This window comes from Salmo salar, chromosome ssa18 (assembly GCF_905237065.1).
Source record: "Salmo salar chromosome ssa18, Ssal_v3.1, whole genome shotgun sequence".
NCBI classification, from domain to species: domain Eukaryota; kingdom Metazoa; phylum Chordata; class Actinopteri; order Salmoniformes; family Salmonidae; genus Salmo; species Salmo salar.
The window spans coordinates 6020392-6041807 of NC_059459.1; the positions used below are offsets into that span (position 1 = coordinate 6020392).

General features: G+C 42.3%; 1 protein-coding gene across 3 annotated transcripts in view; it reads right to left on the reverse strand.

Moving 5' to 3' along the window:
- Positions 1-21416, reverse strand: part of LOC106576849 (anthrax toxin receptor 1) — a 75147-nt gene that overhangs the window by 21425 nt on the left and 32306 nt on the right. For all 3 annotated transcript variants that reach the window (XM_045700681.1, XM_014154325.2, XM_045700683.1), the window contains 5 exons: positions 21164-21259; positions 20972-21010; positions 20654-20752; positions 20294-20461; positions 2693-2773 (listed from right to left, as the gene is read on the reverse strand). In XM_045700681.1, coding sequence (XP_045556637.1) covers positions 2693-2773; positions 20294-20461; positions 20654-20752; positions 20972-21010; positions 21164-21259 — 483 coding nt within the window. The remainder of the gene's footprint in view (positions 1-2692; positions 2774-20293; positions 20462-20653; positions 20753-20971; positions 21011-21163; positions 21260-21416) is intronic.

A 21416-nucleotide genomic window follows, 5' to 3' on the forward strand; every position in this document is an offset into this window, starting at 1 on the left:
CAGACTTTCTTATTTTTCTCCATTCACCCAGCGGGTCAGACCCCGGGCACCAACCACACCAGGAATTATCTTCAGATATTCAACTTGAACATCTGTCATCACCCCTGAGATGACTCCTTTGACGGGTGCTCCACTCCGAATTCCAAAACACAAAACTTCTATTGTCTGGATTCTTTTGAGGCCCACTGCAATCTCCTCTGCTCTTCAGAAATACAATTAATCAAAATAAAACCGATCCTGGACACGCTGACAGACTTTTCCAAGCGCATACATCCCAATTTTCGACAACTCAAACGGGTTTCCAACATATGCATCATTATTCAACAAGCACATCCCAATAAGAAGCGATTCATTATCATTTACACACGTATCCTCCACTCCAATTTTAGACAATTTCCTTTTTGTTCCAGTTTTCAATGCTAGTGTTGTCCAGTCAGAACATTCGTCTTCACCAAATTTACTTGACGCGCTGTTTCATTCGAACTAAGCATCCCCTTCTGTCATCTTTCCGCTAGACCGTAACTCCAAGACCACAGAGTGGAGTCTAACATTTGCAACGGCAAATATACTTTTGACACGTTGCCATCTGATTGTTTACTTTAACTTTCGTTCTGACTTCCTTTCTTGAAGACCAATACTAAGACGGTCCTTCGTCCTGCTTCCTGTAATTATCAATCTAGGAACCACGAAGAAGAGTATCTACCAGATTACAGATGAAATGGAAGGCCTTTGCACTAGCATGAAGTAGCACTATGTTTTTTACACTTTTTACATAAAAACAACAACATTTATTTGGCAAGTCAGTGCCGAGACGTCAATCGCTGTTCATGTAACAATAAATACACAGTTTTAAATGCATTTTAAGTACTTTTTGAAATTCTGCATTTTTATATTAAACAATGGACCTAAAAACTGTCTGGGGTACTGCCAGGCAAATGTTATAAAGTGGCTTGAAGTGTTTTTGGGTGAACTTCCCCTTTAACTTAGAAATTTGACATTTGGAGCAACTTCGAAATTTGAAGTTTGGAGAAACGGAACAATGCTGAGCAGGAGTCAACCCAGGATGTCAAAAACACTTTGAAATTTGATGTTTGGAGAAACGGAACAATGCTGAGCAGGAGTCAACCCAGGATGTCAAAAACACTTTGAAATTTGATGTTTGGAGAAAAGTGCAAAAACCTATAATTCTAAAGTGAGAGCTTATTGGCAATAAGCACCTGAGACAACTCTCCCCTACCCCAAACCACATTGGTTACAATACACCCGGCTCGCCATGCTGGTTTACAGCAGCATATGGAGGGGATCCCCCCCCGATATTCATGAGCTTGTGTTCTCATTGTGTCCATATGCTGTCTCTGGTGTAGGTCTGCTGCTCTGCTGCTTCCCTTTTCACGACCAGACCACCGCAGTCAGAACCAACCAGGCTGCCCACATCAATCCCTCTACTGTCGCTACACCCCCTTTTCCCCTCTCAACTCAACAATGGCACTCCTTCTCAATGGGCTGTGTAATGTCCCCTGTGTGACTTTAGGGCCTCTCGCTCTGTTTTTGTGTGTGTGACTTTAGGACCTATCGATGTGTGTTTGTGCATGTGTGCACATGTATGGATGTGTGAGTGTGCGAATTTAGGGCCTCACTGTTTAATAAGATGTTAAATCAGACCACCAAGGGTCTGTTAAAGGCACCTCTCCCCTCTCTCCCCTCTAACCCTAACCTATTCACCCAGTCAAGAAGGTGTGAAAGACAGGATAGGGGTACAGAGAGATAAAAAGAAAGAGCACAGAGGGAGATTGAGAGAAAGATGGAAATAGAGATGAGGAGGGAGACAAAGAGAGAGACAGAGGGAGAAGAAGATAAAGAGGATGAAAGAGAGGAGTAAAAGCGGGACTGTGAAGAAGATTCTCCTTGAAAGGGAGAGAGATAGAGAGGACGGGTGGTCTCTCCCTGTCTCTCCCCTCCCCTTCTTTGCACAACAATAACACTAACATAACACAAACAATAGCAGTCATAAAGTAAACCTGCCCCTGTCACATCCCAAAACATATTTTCTTCCCAGTGAATGAAACAGAGAGTACTGGAACGGTGGCTCCTATCTGTACTTACTGTTGTGTTAAATGACAACATCTCTGCCTGATCCTTCTTTATCTCTTTTTAGGCAGACTAGTGAATCTGAGCTCGCAGTTTATCTCAGGAGAGTAGCAGAGGACTCCTACACAAAGCTGGAAACTCCATCAACTCACAGTCAGTATCAGTATAACTCTCCCTGTGTTTGAACAATAGTAGCTTTGTGTGTGTAGGACAGAAAGAGTGTTATTAGTGGTTCATTCAGAAAGTACGTGTGCGCATGTGTGTCAGAAAGAGACAGATTTCAGCAGGTTATTCACAGAGTTTATATAGAAACATCCATCTGTGTGTGTGTGTGTGTGTGTGTGTGTGTGTGTGTGTGTGAGAGAGGCCGATAGCTGTACTATGGGAGCTACCAGTGACTAATAGTATAGTACTGTGATTGTTTCACTAGCACCTGCCATTTCTATGGTACAGAGAGTGCAGATGCTTCATTGAAAAGGATCACTAGAACACACACAAACAACCCAGAAGAGTGCTTTAGAGGAACCAGACTCTATAGGGGGATTCCTGTGTGTGTGTGTGTGTGTGTGTGTGTGTGCCTGTGTGTGAATAGTAACAGTCTCACCTTGTCTCCAGGCTGAGGTCTCATCAGGGACACCTGATCATATCCTCGACGACACAGAGCCCGCAGAGCATCCAACTTCCCCTGCGGATAGAGAAAGGGGAGTGGAAGAAAAATGTTCCATCAGGGGATCATATTAAAAGCTGGGGTAAAACAAATAGCTTTTCTATGGTGCTCTATTTATTAACTCTTTATTTATCTTGGTGAGAACCATAGTCCTTATTCACAGCAGAACATTCTACCATAGAAGGCTATTGCATCGAGCTAATAAACTGTTGTTTTTTAATGTCAGGACTGATAATGACAAATATAGTTTCAAGCAGCCATGGGGTTCAAGGGGTTCAAGCCAGAGTTATGGACTCGAGTCACATGAATTGGACTCGAGTCACCAATTTGATATCAAATAAAATAACTTGAGACTTGACTTGGAGCCTCGACTCAGGACTCGACTTGAAATGATCTGGCCAGGTTTTGTATCGTTTTGTCACTCATTTTGTGGCACAGAGTCTCTGTGGATTATATTCTTGTAAAGCTCAAAGAGGATCTCATGACAAATGAAATTGAAGGTCTGTGGTTGCAGCTTCACCTGCCTCATCAAAAGCCTTTTAGGGTGCTTTCTATAGGTCACCAAGTGCAAACTGTCTGTATCTGGAGAATGTGTGTAATGTTAGATAAGGTCTCTGATGCTAACAAAGACATGTATTTTCTTGGTGACCTGAACATTGGATTATTATCATCTAGTTGTCCTCTCAAGAGGAAGCTGTTACTGTTACTAATAATGTACCATGACCCAGGTTATGACTCAACCAACTAGAGCAGGGGTAGGAAACACTGTTCCTGGAGTGCTGCAGGTACTGCAGAATTCTGTTCACACTTGGCGCCACACCTGACCAATTGAGCTAATTGATCAGTTCAGTGATTGCCTAAATTCAACACACCTGGTCTTCCAGGTCAGTTAAATCAAAAACATGAAGTGGCTGCGGCCCTCCAGGACCAGGGTTGCCTACCCCCGAACTAGAATGTATACCAATAGTGTTGGATCTGTGACATCCACTTGTATTTACATTTACGTCATTTAGCAGACACTCTTATCCAGAGCGACTTACAAATTGGATCATATCTTCACTAATGCCGCAGAACTTTGCGACAAAGCAATATCAGTTCCCATTGGCTGTAGTGACCATAACATTGTGGCAATAACAATGATTGCTACTTTGGCTAAGGCAGGGCCTACAATTATTTATCAGAGATCATACATAATGTTTTCTCAGGACTCTTTTGTTGAAGATGTAAAGCATGTATGTTGGTCTGATGTGTTTAAGGAGGAGAATTCAGATCCAGCACTTGGACTATTTGTAAAATTATTCTTGCCAATTGTTGACAAGCATGCACTTGCTAAGAAACTAACTGAGAACTGTTAGAGTCCCCCTGGATTGATGATGAATTGAAAAATTATGCAAAAAAGGTGTCAAACAAGTCAGGCTGCTCAGCTGTTTGGTTGACATACTGTACATTTTGAAATTTGGTGACTTAAGAAATTATATTACCAAAACAAGAGAAATTACATATTACCATGTAAAACAACTTTGGAGCACCTTAAATTATATTATGGGCAGAAAATCCAATTAATCTCCATCGTTTATTGAAGACGATATGATTGATATAGCCAATCATTTCAACGACTACTTTATTTGTAAAGTGGACAAACTGAGATGTGAAATGAAAACATTGAACAGTGAACCATCATATTTGTGTATTGTAGATCTAATAATGAAAGAGAAGGATTGCTGTTTTGAAGTTGGTCAAGTTTGTGCGGAAGAGCTGGAAAAACTATTGTTATCCATCAGTAATGATAAGCCACCAGGTATAGACAACCTAGATGGGAAACTATTGTTATCCATCAATAATGATAAGCCACCAGGTATAGACAACCTAGATGGGAAACTATTGTTATCCATCAATAATGATAAGCCACCAGGTATAGACAACCTAGATGGGAAACTATTGTTATCCATCAATAATGATAAGCCACCAGGTATAGACAACCTAGATGGGAAACTATTGTTATCCATCAATAATGATAAGCCACCAGGTATAGACAACCTAGATGGGAAACTATTGTTATCCATCAGTAATGATAAGCCACCAGGTATAGACAACCTCGATGGGAAACTAATGTTATCCATCAATAATGATAAGCCACCAGGTATAGACAACCTAGATGGGAAACTATTGTTATCCATCAATAATGATAAGCCACCAGGTATAGACAACCTAGATGGGAAACTATTGTTATCCATCAATAATGATAAGCCACCAGGTATAGACAACCTAGATGGGAAACTATTGTTATCCATCAATAATGATAAGCCACCAGGTATAGACAACCTAGATGAGAAACTATTGAGTATGGTAGCAGACTGTATTGCCACCCCTATTTGCCATGTCTTTAACCGAAGCCTAAAGCAGTGTGTGTCCACAGAAGTGGAAGAAAGCTAAAGCAATTCCACTACCTAAAAATAGTAAAGCACCATTTGCTGTCTGAAAAAGCTGACCAATCAGTTTGCTGTCTGTTCTTAGTAAACTGATGGGAAACATGGTTTTTGAACAAATACAATGCTATTTTTCAAAGAACAAGCTGACTACTAACTTTCAGCATGCATATAGGGAAGAGACCTCAACTTGTATTGACTGACTCAGTTGACTGATGATTGGCAAAATACATTTATAATAAGATGATAGTTGGAGCTGTATTGTTATATTTCAGTGCAGCCTTTGGTGTTATTGATCATCATTTGTTATTTAAAAAACGTATGGCTTTACATCACCTGCCATAACATGGTTGGAGTTACTTATCCAATACAACTCAGAGAGTATTCTTCAATGGAAGCTTCTCTAACATCAGATATGTACAGTGCAATATCCCTCAGGGCAGTTGCCTTGGGTTGTTACTCTTGTGTATTTTTACAAATGGTTTGACAATTGTATTACAAGAAGCTAAAATGACTATGTATGCTGATGATTGTAGGTGCTGATGTGTAGAGTGTGCAGAGACAGTGAGCTCACTGAGACTCTTAGCAAGGAGTTACAGTCAGTGTCAGAATGGGTAATTAACAATAAACTGGTCTTAAATACATCTAAAACCTTAAGCATTGTATTTGGTTCAACGCATTCTCTTAGAACTAAACCTCAACTGGAGTTGTGCATAAAGGGTGTAACCATTGAACAAGTTGAAGAAGTTGAACTCCTAGGAGTAAAATTGGAAAGTCAGTTATCATGGTCAACTCATATTCACAAAGTTGTTGTGAAGATGGGGAGAGGTAGAGAGGGTCGCCTCGCTTCTAGTCCTTAGGAAACTGCAGTGTTTTGTTTTATTATGTATTATTTCCTACATTGTTAGCCCAGAAAATCTTAAGTGTTAGCCGGGAAGAACTACTGGATATCAGAGCGACGTCAACTTACCAGCACTACGACCAGGAATACAATTTTCCTGAAGCAGATCCTTTGTTCGAACCACCCAAGGCATTCGAACTGATTCCAGACGCTGACCCAAAACAACGTTGACCAAGAATAGATAGACTGGGCGGCCTTCTGTTCAGACTTCGGAGGCGTGCCAACCACCCACCGCTTCCGAGTATATTACTCGCTAATGTCCAGTCTCTAGATAACAATTTAGACAAAATTAGGGCAAGGGTTGCTTTCCAAAGAGACATTAGGGATTGTAACATACTCTGTTTCACGAAAACATGGCTCTCTAGGGATATGCTGTCGGAGTCGGTACAGCCACCGGGATTCTTTGTGCGTCGCGCTGACAGAAATAAACATCTTTCTGGGAAGAAAAAGGGCGGGGGTGTATGTTTTATGACTCAAGTCCTTTTGTTCATCTGACCTAGAATTCCTCACAATCAAATACGGTCGGTATTATCTCCCAAGAGAATTCTCGTCAGTTATTGTCACAGCCGTGTATATCCCCCCTCAAGCCAATACCACAACGGTCCTCAAGGAACTTCACTGGACTCTATGCAAACTGGAAACCATAAGTCCTGAGGCTGCATTTATTGTATCTGGGGATTTTAACAAAGAACATTTGAGAACAAGGCTACCTAAATTCTATCAGCATATTGATTGTAGTACTCGGGCTGGCAAAACACTGGATCACTGCTACTCTAACTTCTGCGATGCATACAAGGCCCTCCCCCGCCCTCCTTTCAGCAAACCATGACTCCATTTTGCTTCTCCCCTCCTATAGGCAGAAACTCAAACAGGATGTACCCATGACAAGGACTATTCAACGCTAGTCTGACCAATCGGAATCCACGCTTCAAGATTGTTTTGATCACACTGACTGGGATATGTTCCGGGTAGCATCTAAGAATAACATAGACGAAAACACTGATACGGTGCCTGAGTTTATCAAGAAGTGTATAGGAGATGTTGTACCCACTGTGGCTATTAAAATCTACCCTAACCAGAAATTGTGGATAGATGGCAGATTTCATGCAAAACTGAAAGCGCGAATCACCGCATTTAAGCATGCAAAGGAGACCGGGAATATGGCAGAATACAAACAGTGTAGTTATTCCCTCCGCAAGGCAAGCAAACAAGCGAAATGTCAGTATAGGTACAAAGGGGAGTCGCAATTCAACAGCTCAGACACGAGACGTATGTGGTAGGGTCTACAGACAATCACAGACTACAAAAAGAAAACCAGCCACGGACACCGACATCTTGCTTCCAGACAAACATAACATCTTCTTTGCCCGCTTTGAGGATAATACAATAAGACATTTAAACGTGTTAACCCTCGCAAGGCTGCCAGCCCAGACGGCATCCCTAGCCGCATCCTCAGAGCATGCGCAGACCAGCTGGCTGGTGTGTTTACACATATATTCAATCTCTCCCTATCCCAGTCTGCTGTCCACACATGCTTCAAGATGGCCATTATTGTTCCTGTACCCAAGAAGGCAGTAACTGAACTAAATGACTATCGCCACGTAGCACTCATTTCTGTCATCATGAAGTGCTTTGAGAGACTAGTCAAGGATCATATCACCTCCACCTTACCTGTCTCCCTAGACCCACTGCAATTTGCATACCGTCCCAATAGGTCCACAGACGATGCAATCGCCATCACACTGCACACTGCCCTATCCCATCTGGACAAGAAGAATACCTATGTAAGAATGCTGTTCGTTGACTACAGCTCAGCATTCAACACCAACTCCAAGCTCATCATTAAGCTTGACCCTGGGTCTCAACCGCGTGCTGTTCAATTGGGTCCTGGATTTCCTGACGGGCCGCCCCAGGTGGTGAAGGTAGATCCTCTACAGTGGGGCCCCACAAGGGTGCGTGCTCAGCCCCCTCCTGTACTCCCTGTTCACCCATGACTGCTTGGCCATGCACGCTTCCAACTTGATCATCAATTTGTCAGACGACACAACAGTAGTAGGCTTGATCACCAACAATGATGAGACAGCCTACAGAGAGGAGGTGAGGGCCCTGGGAGTGTGGTGCCAGGAAAATAACCTCTTACTCAATGTCAACAAAACAAAGGAGCTGATTGTGGACAGCAGAGAGAGCACGCCCCTATCCACATCGACGGGACCACAGTGTAGAAGATGGAAAGTTTTAACCTGTTGGGGGTAGGGGGCAGTATTTACACGGCCGGATAAAAAACGTACCCGATTTAATCTGGTTATTACTACTGCCCAGAAACTAGAATATGCATATCATTATTGGCTTTGGATAGAAAACACCCTAAAGTTTCTAAAACTGTTTGAATGGTGTCTGTGAGTATAACAGAACTCATATGGCAGGCAAAAACCTGAGAAGATTCTGTACAGGAAGTGCCCTCTCTGACCATTCCTTGAGCTTCTTGACTCTGTTTATTGAAGACTGAGGATCTTTGCTGTAACGTGACACTTCCTACGGCTCCCATAGGCTCTCAGAAGGCGGGAAAAAGCTGAATGATGTAATTCCAGCCCCAGGCTGAAACACATTAGCGCTTTTGGCAAGTGCTCTATCAGAGGACAATGGGCTGAGGCGCGTGCACGAGTCGACCCCATGTTTTTATTTTCTATCGTCTTTGAACCTAAACACAGATTCCCGGTCAGAATATTATCGCTTTTTTATGACAAAAATTGCATAAAAATTGATTTTAAACAGCGGTTGACATGCTTCGAAGTACGGTAATGGAATATTTAGAAATGTTTTGTCACGAAATGCGTCGTGCACCCTTCTTTACCATTCGGATAGTGTCTTGAATGCACGAACAAAACAGAGGATATTTGAACATAACTATGGATTATTTTGAACCAAACCAACATTTGTTATTGAAGTAGAAGTCCTGGGAGTGCATTCTGACAAAGACAGCAAAGGTAATAACATTTTTCTTATAGTAAATCTGATTTTGGTGAGTGCTAAACTTGGTGGGTGTCTAAATAGCTAGCCCTGTGATGCCGGGCTATCTACTGAGAATATTGCAAAATGTGCTTTCACCGAAAAGCTATTTTAAAATCGGACATAGCGAGTGCATAGAGGAGTTCTCTATCTATAATGGACAACTACAAATACCTAGGTGTCTGGCTAGACTGTAAATTCTCCTTCCAGACTCATATTAAACATTTCCAATCCAAAATCAAATCTAGTATCGGCTTTCTATTTCGCAACAAAGCCTCCTTCACTCATGCCGCCAAACTTACCCTAGTAAAACTGACTATCCTACCGATCCTCGACTTCGGCGATGTCATCTACAAAATAGCTTCCAATACTCTACTCAGCAAACTGGATGCAGTCGATCACAGTGCCATCCGTTTTGTTACCAAAGCCCCTTATACCACCCACCACTGCGACCTGTATGCGCTCGTCGGCTGGCCCTCGCTACATATTCGTCGCCAGACCCACTGGCTCCAGGTCATCTATAAGTCTTTGCTAGTTAAAGCTCCACCTTATCTCAGCTCACTGGTCACGATAACAACACCCACCCCTAGTACGCGCTCCAGCAGGTATATCTCACTGGTCATCCCCTCCTTTGGCCACCTTTCTTTCCAGTTCTCTGCTGCTAGTGACTGGAACGAATTGCAAAAATCGCTGAAGCTGGAGACTTATATTTCCCTCACTAACTTTAAAAATCAGCAATCTGAGAAGCTAACCGATCGCTGCAGCTGTACATAGTACATCTGTAAATATCCCATCCAATCTACCTACCTCATCCCCATATTGTTTTTATTTACTTCTCTGCTCTTTTGCACACCAGTATCTCTACTTGCACATCATCATCTGCTCATCTATCACTCCAGTGTTAATCTGCTAAATTGTAATTACTTCGCTACTATGGCCTATTTATTGCCTTACCTCCTCACGCCATTTGCACACACTGTATATAGACTTTCTTTTTTTCTATTGTGTTATTGACTGTACGCTTGTTTATACCATGTGTAACTCTGTGTTGTTGTTTGTGTCGCACTGCTTTGCTTTATCTTGGCCAGGTCACAGTTGTAAATGAGAACTTGTTCTCAACTAGCTTACCTGGTTAAATAAAGGTGAAATAAAAAACTATGAAATAACACATATGGAATCATGTAGTAACCAAAAAAGTGTTAAACAAATATATTTATATTTGAGATTATATTTGAAAATAGTAAAAATAAAGAAAAACTTTTGACTGGTATTGTACATACCCCACCAGGCCTGCCACTATGGGTTTCTTCACGGTACCCAAGCCAAAAACAGATTTAATGTGTCGCTCAGTTATGTATAGAGCAATGTCATTGTTTAATGCTTCGCCACCTGAGGTTAATCAGGCAAAACGCAAGTTTAGCTTTAAAAAAACAGATAAAAGAACATATTGTATCACAGCGCCTCTCTTCTTTCGAAAGATCGAATTTAACTCTATATAAGAATTTGAATATGTATGTATGAATAATGTGTAAATAGTATTTTTGTTGGTGTCTTTCCAATATACATACAGTACATATATTTATTTATTTGGGGGAATGTAATGTCCTTGTATATAACTGTTCTGTACTTTGTCATGCATTTGTACGTTTTATGTGGACCCCAGGAAGAGTAGCTGCTGCATGTGCAGTAGCTAATGGGGGATCCTTCTAAACTAAACTCTCCACACAGCCAAAGAGAGTAGCTGCAGTATCGCCCTCGCAAAAAACGTGCAACATCGACTAGTGAAACGAACACTCGGCCCTCTGATTGGACCAGCAAACTGTCAATCAACACAGGTCTTTAAATGTATTTTTGTCTGGAACAGCTTGACTGATCAACACCAAATACAATGTTGAGGTAATTTAAGTTTTGTCACAAAATGAAAAAGCCATAGTTTCTTGCAACGTTAATGCTTGAACCTCTAACTACAAAATGTATAAAGTTCCTTGTGTGTTTGACTCATGCAGTTATCTAAAAGTGTTTTTTTTATGCTAGTGGAAGAAGTTTAAATGGTCAGAGGCTAGAATTGCAACAGAAAGGAAGCTGTAGTAGGAAGGAAAGATGGATGGATAAGTAAGTCCGGCTTGATAAAAAGCCTGGAGAAAAAGAGATGAGTTGATATGGATCAAGATGCCACCAGCATTGCAACATAAAGGATTAAGATAAGTGAGGGGGATAAGATATTAAGCCAGTGGCTTGAAAGTGTCACAAGGTCAGAAGCAGAAACAGAGTGTGTGGAACCAGCAGACAGATACCCTCTAACAAAATGTTCAATATGGAACATTCTACTGGCTATTCTAACCAGCGCCAACCATGCAGACCAAGATACCATATGACATAAGGTACAGTATATGAAGAAGGTAAATCATATGACTTTTCCAGTAGGTATGACGACTTCTGTTTGATATTCAGATCTGAAGCTGAAGAAAGCCGGCTGCTGTGCAACACGTCCAACCCTTCACATGAGAATTCCACATTGCATAAAGACTTAAAACCTCTTAGAGGTAAAGTCCCCTGTTTAGGGGACATGCATGGTTCTGGTACCAAATAGCTTGCATTAAGCGATAGCCCTGTTTTCCCCGGACACAGTAGTATATTTTCTGAGCCTGTGTGATGTAGGATGTGAAATCTGAAACCACTTGCAGCTGGGATGTCTCTCCTACCATTTCATTCACTCTTTCGACTGTCCATCAACTCCTGGCTGAACCATATATCACAACCACTGACAAAGCACATGCCTGCAACCCTTACATTATAGCACAGCAGGAGGGAGTGGTGTTGTCATGGTAGCACATTCAGAGATCGATTTATAGCCATTAATCTAAAATGTAAAAAAACTTTCTGTTTAATATGAGATGAAAGGCGAGTTCCTAACAAGTTCAGGAAGCAAAGGTAGAGCTCTGTGAAACGTTCACAGCGATGTGGGCAGACGTTTTCATCAAGAGAGACCATTAAAAAATATTCACCAAACATGCAACGTGTTTTTTTTTTACCCCTTTTTCTCCCCAATTTCATGGTATCCAATTGGTAGTTACAGTCTTGTCCCATCGCTGCAACTCCTGTATGGATTCGGGAGAGGCAAAGTTCGAGAACCGTGCGTCCTCCGAAAACACGACCCCACCAAGCCGCTCTGCTTCTTGACACACTGCTCGCTTAACCCAGAAGCCAGCTGCACCATTGTGTCGGAGGAAACAAGGTCGAGAGTCATGCGTCCTCCGACACATGACCCCGCCAAGCCGCACTGTTTCTTGACACAATGCCCGCTTAACCTGGAAGCCAGCCACACCAATGTGTCGGAGGAAACACCATACACCATATTTAGAAAGCATATAAGTCATTTTAAGCCTCATTCATACAGTTGAATTGAATAGGAAATACATCATAAAATATTTCATCTTTTCATATTTTTTATCATATTTGTACTGTGTACTTGAGCTTGTGTCCACAAAAGTGACTACCCCTCATTAATTTATAACTATTTTTACCAGACAGGCTAGATTTTAACCTTTCTTGCAGTATGCAGCATTTCTAGTGATTGTTTATGGCTCTCTCATGATAAATAATTACTTTTGGGGATTACGTAGATTGCATTTCTGATTACAGTACATTTAGTTACATTTAATTGGTTTTAAGGGATAAATAAAGTGTCTTTGTATAATGATGCCAATTGTTTTTCCAGAAATTTTCAGAAACGTACTTTTTCAATAAGTATTCAACCCCTTTGTTATGGCAAGCGTAAATTAGTACAAGAGTAAAAATGTGCTTAACAAGTTACATAATAAATTGCATGGATTCACTCTGTGTGCAATAATAGTGTTTAACATGATTTCTGAATGACTACCTCATCTCTTTACCCCACACACACAATTATCTGTAAGGTCCCTCAGTTGAGCAGTGAATTTCAAAACCCGATTCAACCACAGAGGCCACAGTTTTCCAATGCCCCGCAAAGAAGGGCACCTATTGGTAGATGGAAAAAAAAAATAGCAGACAAGAATATTCCTTTGAGAATGGTGAAGTTATTAATTAAACTTTGGATGGTGTATCAATACACCCAGTCACTACAAAGATACAGGCATCCTTCCTAACTCAGTTCCCGGAGAGGAAGGAAACCACTCAGGGATTTCATCATGACTTGGTGACTTTAAAACAGTTACCGAGTTTAACGGCTGTGATAGGAGAAAACTGAGGATGGATCAACAACATTGTAGTTACTCCACAATACTACCCTAAACGACAGAGTGAAAAGAAGGAAGCTGGTACAGAATACAAATATTACAAAACATGCATCCTGTTTGCAATAAGGCACTAAAGTAAAACTGCAAAAAATGTAGCAAAAAAATTAACTTTATGCCCTGAATACAAAGTGTTATGTTCAGGTCAACTCCAACACAACACATCACTGAGTAAAACTCTTCATGTTTTGAAGCATGGTGGTGGCTGCATCTGGTTATGGGTATGCTTGTCATCACCAAGGACTAGGGAGTTTTTTAAGATAAAAAGAAATGGAATAGAGCTAAGCACAAGCAAAACCCTATAATCCTGGGACCGTCTGCTTTCCAACAGACACCGGGAGACAAATTCACCTTTCAGCCGGACAATAACCTAAAACACAAGGCCAACTACACACTGGAGTTGAAGATACTGAATGTTCCTGAGTGGACCTAGTTACAGTTTTGACTTAAATCGTCTTGAAAATCTATGGCAAGACTTGAAAATGGATGTCTAGCAATTTTCAACAACCAATTTGACAGAGCTTGAATAATTTTGAAAAGAATAATGTGCAAATATTGTACAATCCAGGTGTGCAGAGGTGAAACAGTCAGAGGTCACCAAGCGCAACATAGCTTCAGCGTGTAAATCAGCTAGAAAGATGTGTCGGCATCGATTAATTGTCTCTGGCCCCCGCCCAGTTAGGGGGAGTGATGAGCTCTACAGCAGAGTCTCACAACTCAATCGCTGGTTGAAAACTGTTTTCTGCCCCTCCCAAAAGATAGAATTTGTAGATAATTGGCCCTCTTTCTGGGACTCACCGACAAACAGGACCAAGCCTGGCCTGTTGAGGAGTGACGGACTCCATCCTAGCTGGAGGGGTGCTCTCATCTTATCTACGAACATAGACAGGGCTCTAACTCCTCTAGCTCCACAATGAAATAGGGTGCAGGCCAGGCAGCAGGCTGTTAGCCAGCCTGCCAGCTTAGTGGAGTCTGCCACTAGCACAGTCAGCGTAGTCAGCTCAGCTTTCCCCATTGAGACCGTGTCTGTGCCTCGATCTAGGTTGGGCAAAATTAAAAATGGCGGTGTTCGCTTTAGAAATCTCACTAGTATAAAGACCTCCTCCATTCCTGCCATTATTGAAAGAGATTGTGATACCTCACATCTCAAAATTGGGTTACTTAATGTTAGATCCTTCACTTCCAAGGCAGTTATAGTCAATGAACTAATCACTGATCATAATCTTGATGTGATTGGCCTGACTGAAACATGGCTTAAGCCTGATGAATTTACTGTGTTAAATGACGCCTCATCCCCTGGTTACACTAGTGACCATACCCCCTGTGCATCCGGCAAAGGCGGAGGTGTTGCTAACATTTACGATAGCAAATTTCAATTTACAAAAAAAAAACAATGACGTTTTCGTCTTTTGAGCTTCTAGTCATGAAATCTATGCAGCCTACTCACTCACTTTTTATAGCTACTGTTTACAGGCCTCCTGGGCCATATGCAGTGTTCCTCACTGAGTTCCCTGAATTCCTATCGGATCTTGTAGTCATAGCAGATAATATTCAAATTTTTGGTGACTTTAACCTTCACATGGAAAAGTCCACAGACCCACTCCAAAAGGCTTTCGGAGCCATCATCGACTCAGTGGGTTTTGTCCAACATGTCTCTGGACCTACTCACTGCCACAGTCATACTCTGGACCTAGTTTTGTCCCATGGAATAAATGTTGTGGATCTTAATGTTTTTCCTCATAATCCTGGATTATCGGACCACCATTTTATTGCGTTTGCAATCGCAACAAATAATCTGCTCAGACCCCAACCAAGGAGCATTAAAAGTCGTGCTATAAATTCTCAGACAACCCAAAGATTCCTTGATGCCCTTCCAGACTCCCTCTGCCTACCCAAGGACGTCAGAGGACAAAAATCAGTTAACCACCTAACCGAGGAACTCAATTTAACCTTGTGCAATACCCTAGATGCAGTTGCACCACTAAAAAGTAAAAACATCTGTCATAAGAAACTAGCTCCCTGGTATACAGAAAATACACGAGCTCTGAAGCAAGCTTCCAGAAAATTGGAACGGAAATGGCGCCACACCAAACTGGAAGTCTTCCGACTAGCTTGGAAAGACAGTACCGTGCAGTATCGAAGAGCCCTCACTGCTGCTCGATCATCCTATTTTTCCAACTTAATTGAGGAAAATAAGAACAATCCGAAATTTATTTTTGATACTGTCGCAAAGCTAACTAAAAGCCTTCGCAAATGTAGGATGGCTTTCACTTCAGCAGTAATACATTTATGAACTTCTTTGAGGAAAAGATCATGATCATTAGAAAGCAAATTACGGACTCCTCTTTAAATCTGGGTATTCCTCCAAAGCTCCATTGTCCTGAGTCTACACAACTCTGCCAGGACCTAGGATCAAGGGAGATACTAAAGTGTTTTAGTACTATATCTCTTGACACAATGATGAAAATAATCATGGCCTCCAAACCCTCAAGCTGCATACTGGACCCTATTCCAACTAAACTACTGAAAGAGCTGCTTCCTGTGCTTGGCCCTCCTATGTTGAACATAATAAACGGCTCTCTATCCACCGGATGTGTACCAAGCTCACTAAAAGTGGCAGTAATAAAGCCTCTCTTGAAAAAGCCGAATCTTGACCCAGAAATTATAAAAAACGAATCGGCCTATATCGAATCTTCCATTCCTCTCAAAAAATTTTGAAAAAGCTGTTGCACAGCAACTCACTGCCTTCCTGAAGACAAACAATGTATACGAAACGCTTCAGTCTGGTTTTAGACCCCATCATAGCACTGAGACTGCACTTGTGAAGGTGGTAAATGACCTTTTAATGACGTCAGACCGAGGCTCTGCATCTGTCCTCGTGCTCCTAGATCTTAGTGCCGCTTTTGATACCATCGATCACCACATTCTTTTGGAGAGATTGGAAACCCAAATTGGTCTACATGGACAAGTTCTGGCCTGGTTTAGATCTTATCTGTCGGAAAGATATCAGTTTGTCTCTGTGAATGGTTTGTCCTCTGACAAATCAATTGTAAATTTCGGTGTTCCTCAAGGTTCCGTTTTAGGACCACTATTGTTTTCACTATATATTTTACCTCTTGGGGATGTCATTCGAAAACATAATGTTAAATTTCACTGCTATGCGGACGACACACAGCTGTACATTTCAATGAAACATGGTGAAGCCCCAAAATTGCCCTCGCTAGAAGCCTGTGTTTCAGACATAAAGAAGTGGATGGCTGCAAACTTTCTACTTTTAAACTCGGACAAAACAGAGATGCTTGTTCTAGGTCCCAAGAAACAAAGAGATCTTCTGTTGAATCTGACAATTAATCTGGATGGTTGTACAGTCGTCTCAAATAAAACTGTGAAGGACCTCGGCGTTACTCTGGACCCTGATCTCTCTTTTGAAGAACATATCAAGACTGTTTCAAGGACAGCTTTTTTCCATCTACGTAACATTGCAAAAATCAGAAACTTTCTGTCCAAAAATGACGCAGAAAAATTAATCCATGCTTTTGTTACTTCTAGGCTGGACTACTGCAATGCTCTACTTTCCGACTACCCGGATAAAGCACTAAATAAACTTCAGTTAGTGCTAAATACGGCTGCTAAAATCCTGACTAGAACCAAAAAATTTGATCATATTACTCCAGTGCTAGCCTCCCTACACTGGCTTCCTGTTAAGGCAAGGGCTGATTTCAAGGTTTTACTGCTAACCTACAAAGCATTACATGGCCTTGCTCCTACCTATCTTTCCGATTTGGTCCTGCCGTACATACCTACACGTACGCTACGGTCACAAGACGCAGGCCTCCTAATTGTCCCTAGAATTTCTAAGCAAACGGCTGGAGGTAGGGCTTTCTCCTATAGAGCTCCATTTTTATGGAATGGTCTGCCTACCAATGTGAGAGACGCAGACTCAGTCTCAACCTTATCTCTTCAGTAGGTCCTATGATTAAGTATAGTCTGGCCCAGGAGTGTGAAGGTGAACGGAAAGGCTAGAGCAACGAACCGCCCTTGCTATCTCTGCCTTGCCGGTTCCCCTCTTTCCACTGGGATTCTCTGCCTCTAACCCTTTTACAGGGGCTGAGTCACTGGCTTACTGGTGTTCTTCCATGCCGTCCATGGGAGGGGTGCGTCACTTGAGTGGGTTGAGTCACTGACGTGGTCTTCCTGTCTGGGTTGGCGCCCCCCTTGGGTTGTGCCATGGCGGAGATCGTTGTGGGCTATACTCGGCCTTGTCTTAGGACGGTAAGTTGGTGGTTGGAGACATCCCTCTAGTGGTGTAGGGGCTGTGCTTTGGCAAAGTGGGTGGGGTTATATCCTGCCTGTTTGGCCCTGTCCGGGGGTATCATCGGATGGGGCCACAGTGTCTTCTGATCCCTTCTGTCTCAGCCTCCAGTATTTATGCTGCAGTAGTTTATGTGTCGGGGGGCTAGGGTCAGTCTGTTACATCTGGAGTATTTCTCTTGTCTTATCCGGTGTCCTGTGTGAATTTAAATATGCTCTCTCTAATTCTCTCTCTCTTTCTGTCTTTCTCTCGGAGGACCTGAGCCCTAGGACCATGCCTCAGGACTACCTGGTATGATGACTCATTGCTGTCCCCAGTCCACCTGGCCGTGCTGCTGCTCCAGTTTCAACTGTTCTGCCTGCGGCTATGGAACCCTGACCTGTTCACCGGACGTGCTTGTTGCACCCTCGACAACTACTATGATTATTATTATTTGACCATGCTGGTCATTTATGAACATTTTAACATCTTGACCATGTTCTGTTATAATATCCACCCTGCACAGCCAGAAGAGGACTGGCCACCCCTCATAGCCTGGTTCCTCTCTAGGTTTCTTCCTAGGTTTTTGGCCTTTCTAGGGAGTTTTTCCTAGGGAGTTTTTCCTAGCCACCGTGCTTCTTTCACATGCATTGCTTGCTGTTTGGGGTTTTAGGCTGGGTTTCTGTACAGCACTTTGAGATATCAGCTGATGTACGAAGGGCTATATAAATAAATTTGATTTGATTTGATTTAGAGACTTACCCAGAAAGACTCACAGCTGTAATCGCTGCCAAAGGTGATTCTAACATGTATTGACTCAGGGTGTTGAAAACTTATGTAATCAAGATATACTGTATTTGTAGGAATGTTTTGCAAATGTTAGAATTTATCTTCCACTTTCAGGATTTTGTGTAGATTGTCGACAAAAAATTGAATTAAATCAATTTTAATCCCATCTTGTATCAAAGCAAAATGTGGAAAAAGTCAAGGGGTGTGAATACTTTAAGGCACTAAATATTCTGAGAACATTGTAACCACGTAGATATATAGATGTTCTGCTTGACCTTAAGGGAATGTTCTCCTATCTTTAACACCAAATAATGCAAAATAAATTCTCTGAAGGTTTTTGTTAACATAGATGGAATGTTCCCCTAACTAATGGAAAACTGGAAACTCAAACATTTGGGTAACATATTATTTCAAAAACATTATTAGCTGGGGAGGAAGAGGAGGAATAAGAGAGTGAATAAAAAAGAGAAGAGTGAAGAAGTGAAGATATCACATTTGCATATGTATTCAGACCATTTACTCAGTACTTTTTTAAAGCACCTTTGGTAGTGATTACAACCTTGAGTCTTCTTGGGCATGACACTACAAGCTTGGCACACCTGTATTTGGGAAGTTTCTCCCATTCTTCTCTGAAGATCCTCTCAATGTCTGTAAAGTTGGATGGGAAGCGTCACTGGACAGATATTTTCACGGCTCTCCAGAGATGTTCGATCGGGTTCAAGTCCGGGCTGGGCCACTCAAGGACATTCAGAGACTGTCCCGAAGCCACTCTTGCATTGTCTTGGCTGTGTGCTTAGGGTCGTTGTCCTGTTGGAAGGTGAACTTTCGCCCCCAGTCTGAGGTCCTGAGCGCTCTGGAACAGGTTTTCATTAAGGATCTCTCTGTACTTTGCTCTGTTCATCTTTCCCTCAATCCTGACTAGTCTCCCAGTCTCTGCCACAGAAAAACATCCCCACAGCATGATGCTGCCACCACCATGCTTCACCGTAGGGATGGTGCCAGGTTTCCTCCAGACTTGACGCTTGGCATTCAGGCCAAAGAGTTCACTCTTAGATTCATCAGACCAGATCAGATCTTGTTTCTCATGGTCTGAGAATACTTTAGGTGCCTTTTAGCAAATTCCAAGCAGGCTGTCATGTGCCTTTTACTGAGGAGTGGCATCCATCTGGCTACTCTACCATAAAGGCCTGATTGTTGGAGTGCTACAGAGATGGTTGTCCTTCTGGAAGATTCTCCCATCTCCACAGAGGAACGCTGGAGCTCTGTTAGAGTCACCATCGGGTTCTTGGTCACCTCCCTGACCAAGGCCCTTCTCCCCCAATTGCTCAGTTTGGCCGGACGGCCAGCTCTAGGAAAAGTCTTCCTGGTTCCAAACTTCTTCCATTTAAGAATGATGGAGGCCACTGTGTTCTTGGGGACCTTAAATACTGCAAATGTTTTGGTACCCTTCCCCAGATCTGTGCCTTGACCACAATCCTGTCTAAGCTCTACGGACAATTCCTTCGACCTCATGGCTTGGTTTTAGCTCTGACATGCACTGTCAACTGTGGGACCTTATTTAGACGGGTGTGTGCCTTTCAAAATCATGTCCAATCAATTGAATTTACCACAGGTGGACTCCAATCAAGTTGTAGAAACATCTTGAGGATGATGAAGGGACACAGGATGCACCTGAGCTCAATTTCGACTCTCATATCAAAGGGTCTGAATACTTATGTAAATAAGGTATTTCTGTATTTTATTTGTAAAAAATTTGCAACACATTTTAAAAAACAGTTTTCGCTTTGTCATTATGGGGTATTGTGTTTTGAAACCCTAATGAGCTAGCAATGTTCTATGTTTGTGTGTTACCTGTATAGGTGTGTACCACCTCCTGTCCTGAGGAGGTTTCCAGGGCTTGGGTGTGCGTGGTTTGGGTTGGTACGCTTCATACTCCTGTTCAGGCATCTTCACCACTGCATTCTTAGGCTTGTCTAGCTTAGCCCCTTCCTCTGTAGAGCCTTTATCCCCCCACCGCACCTACACGCACACACACGCACGCACGCACGCACACACACACACACACACGACAGGAATTCCTTTCAGACAGTACTATACTATCTGATATCTATTTCCGCACAGGGTCGGCACTGCTATAATTTGTGTATGTGTGTGTGTGTGTGTGTGTGTGTGTGTGTGTGTGTGTGTGTGTGTGCGCGCTCGAAGGTGTACCTCCATGCGTTTGATGCCCCCCACCCCTCTCCCTCCGTAATAGGATGCGTCCACTGTGGGCCATCGCATTTTGGGCATACCATCTTCATCATCAGACTCCTGACATGGGAAGAGTTAGTTAGAAGTTGAGGTTTAAATTAAAGGTTTTATTTGTATAAATATGAGTATGGGAGTGGAGGTGCACGCTGTGTAAACATTCAGACATGTAGAGGGGTTTCCTTGGGTGACCACATAGTTAAATATAACACTAGAATGGACATTTGCATCCTAGCAACATCAGGAAAACTGAATTTTAGAATATCTATGTGTGTGACTTACTGGCTCTGGGAGAGGAGGTGGTGGGGGCTCTTGTATGACCTGGAGAGAGAACCATTCACATTGAACAAGTAAATCAGGAAGAAGATACATTAAACACAACAAAACATCCTCCCTCTCTATACGCAAAATAACTACAATTCCCATAGTAATACCCCTGAATCTACTGAATGAAGACACAAGAGCTAGTCTTACCAAGGTGCAGCAGAGGGGCCAGAACCACCACATGAACAGCAGGCCCAACAAAAGTGTCAGAACTAGCAATGAGATCAGCAGGATGGTCCCATCAAACTACACAGAGAGACACAGCAAAGGTGTAATTGCAAACCAATATGGTATCTTGTTTGGAGTTAGACTGAGATGAGATTGAAGGGGCCTATTTACTGGATTAAGGTACAGTTCTGGTGTGACTACAGACAGATCAAAAGATGAAAGAGAGAACATACTC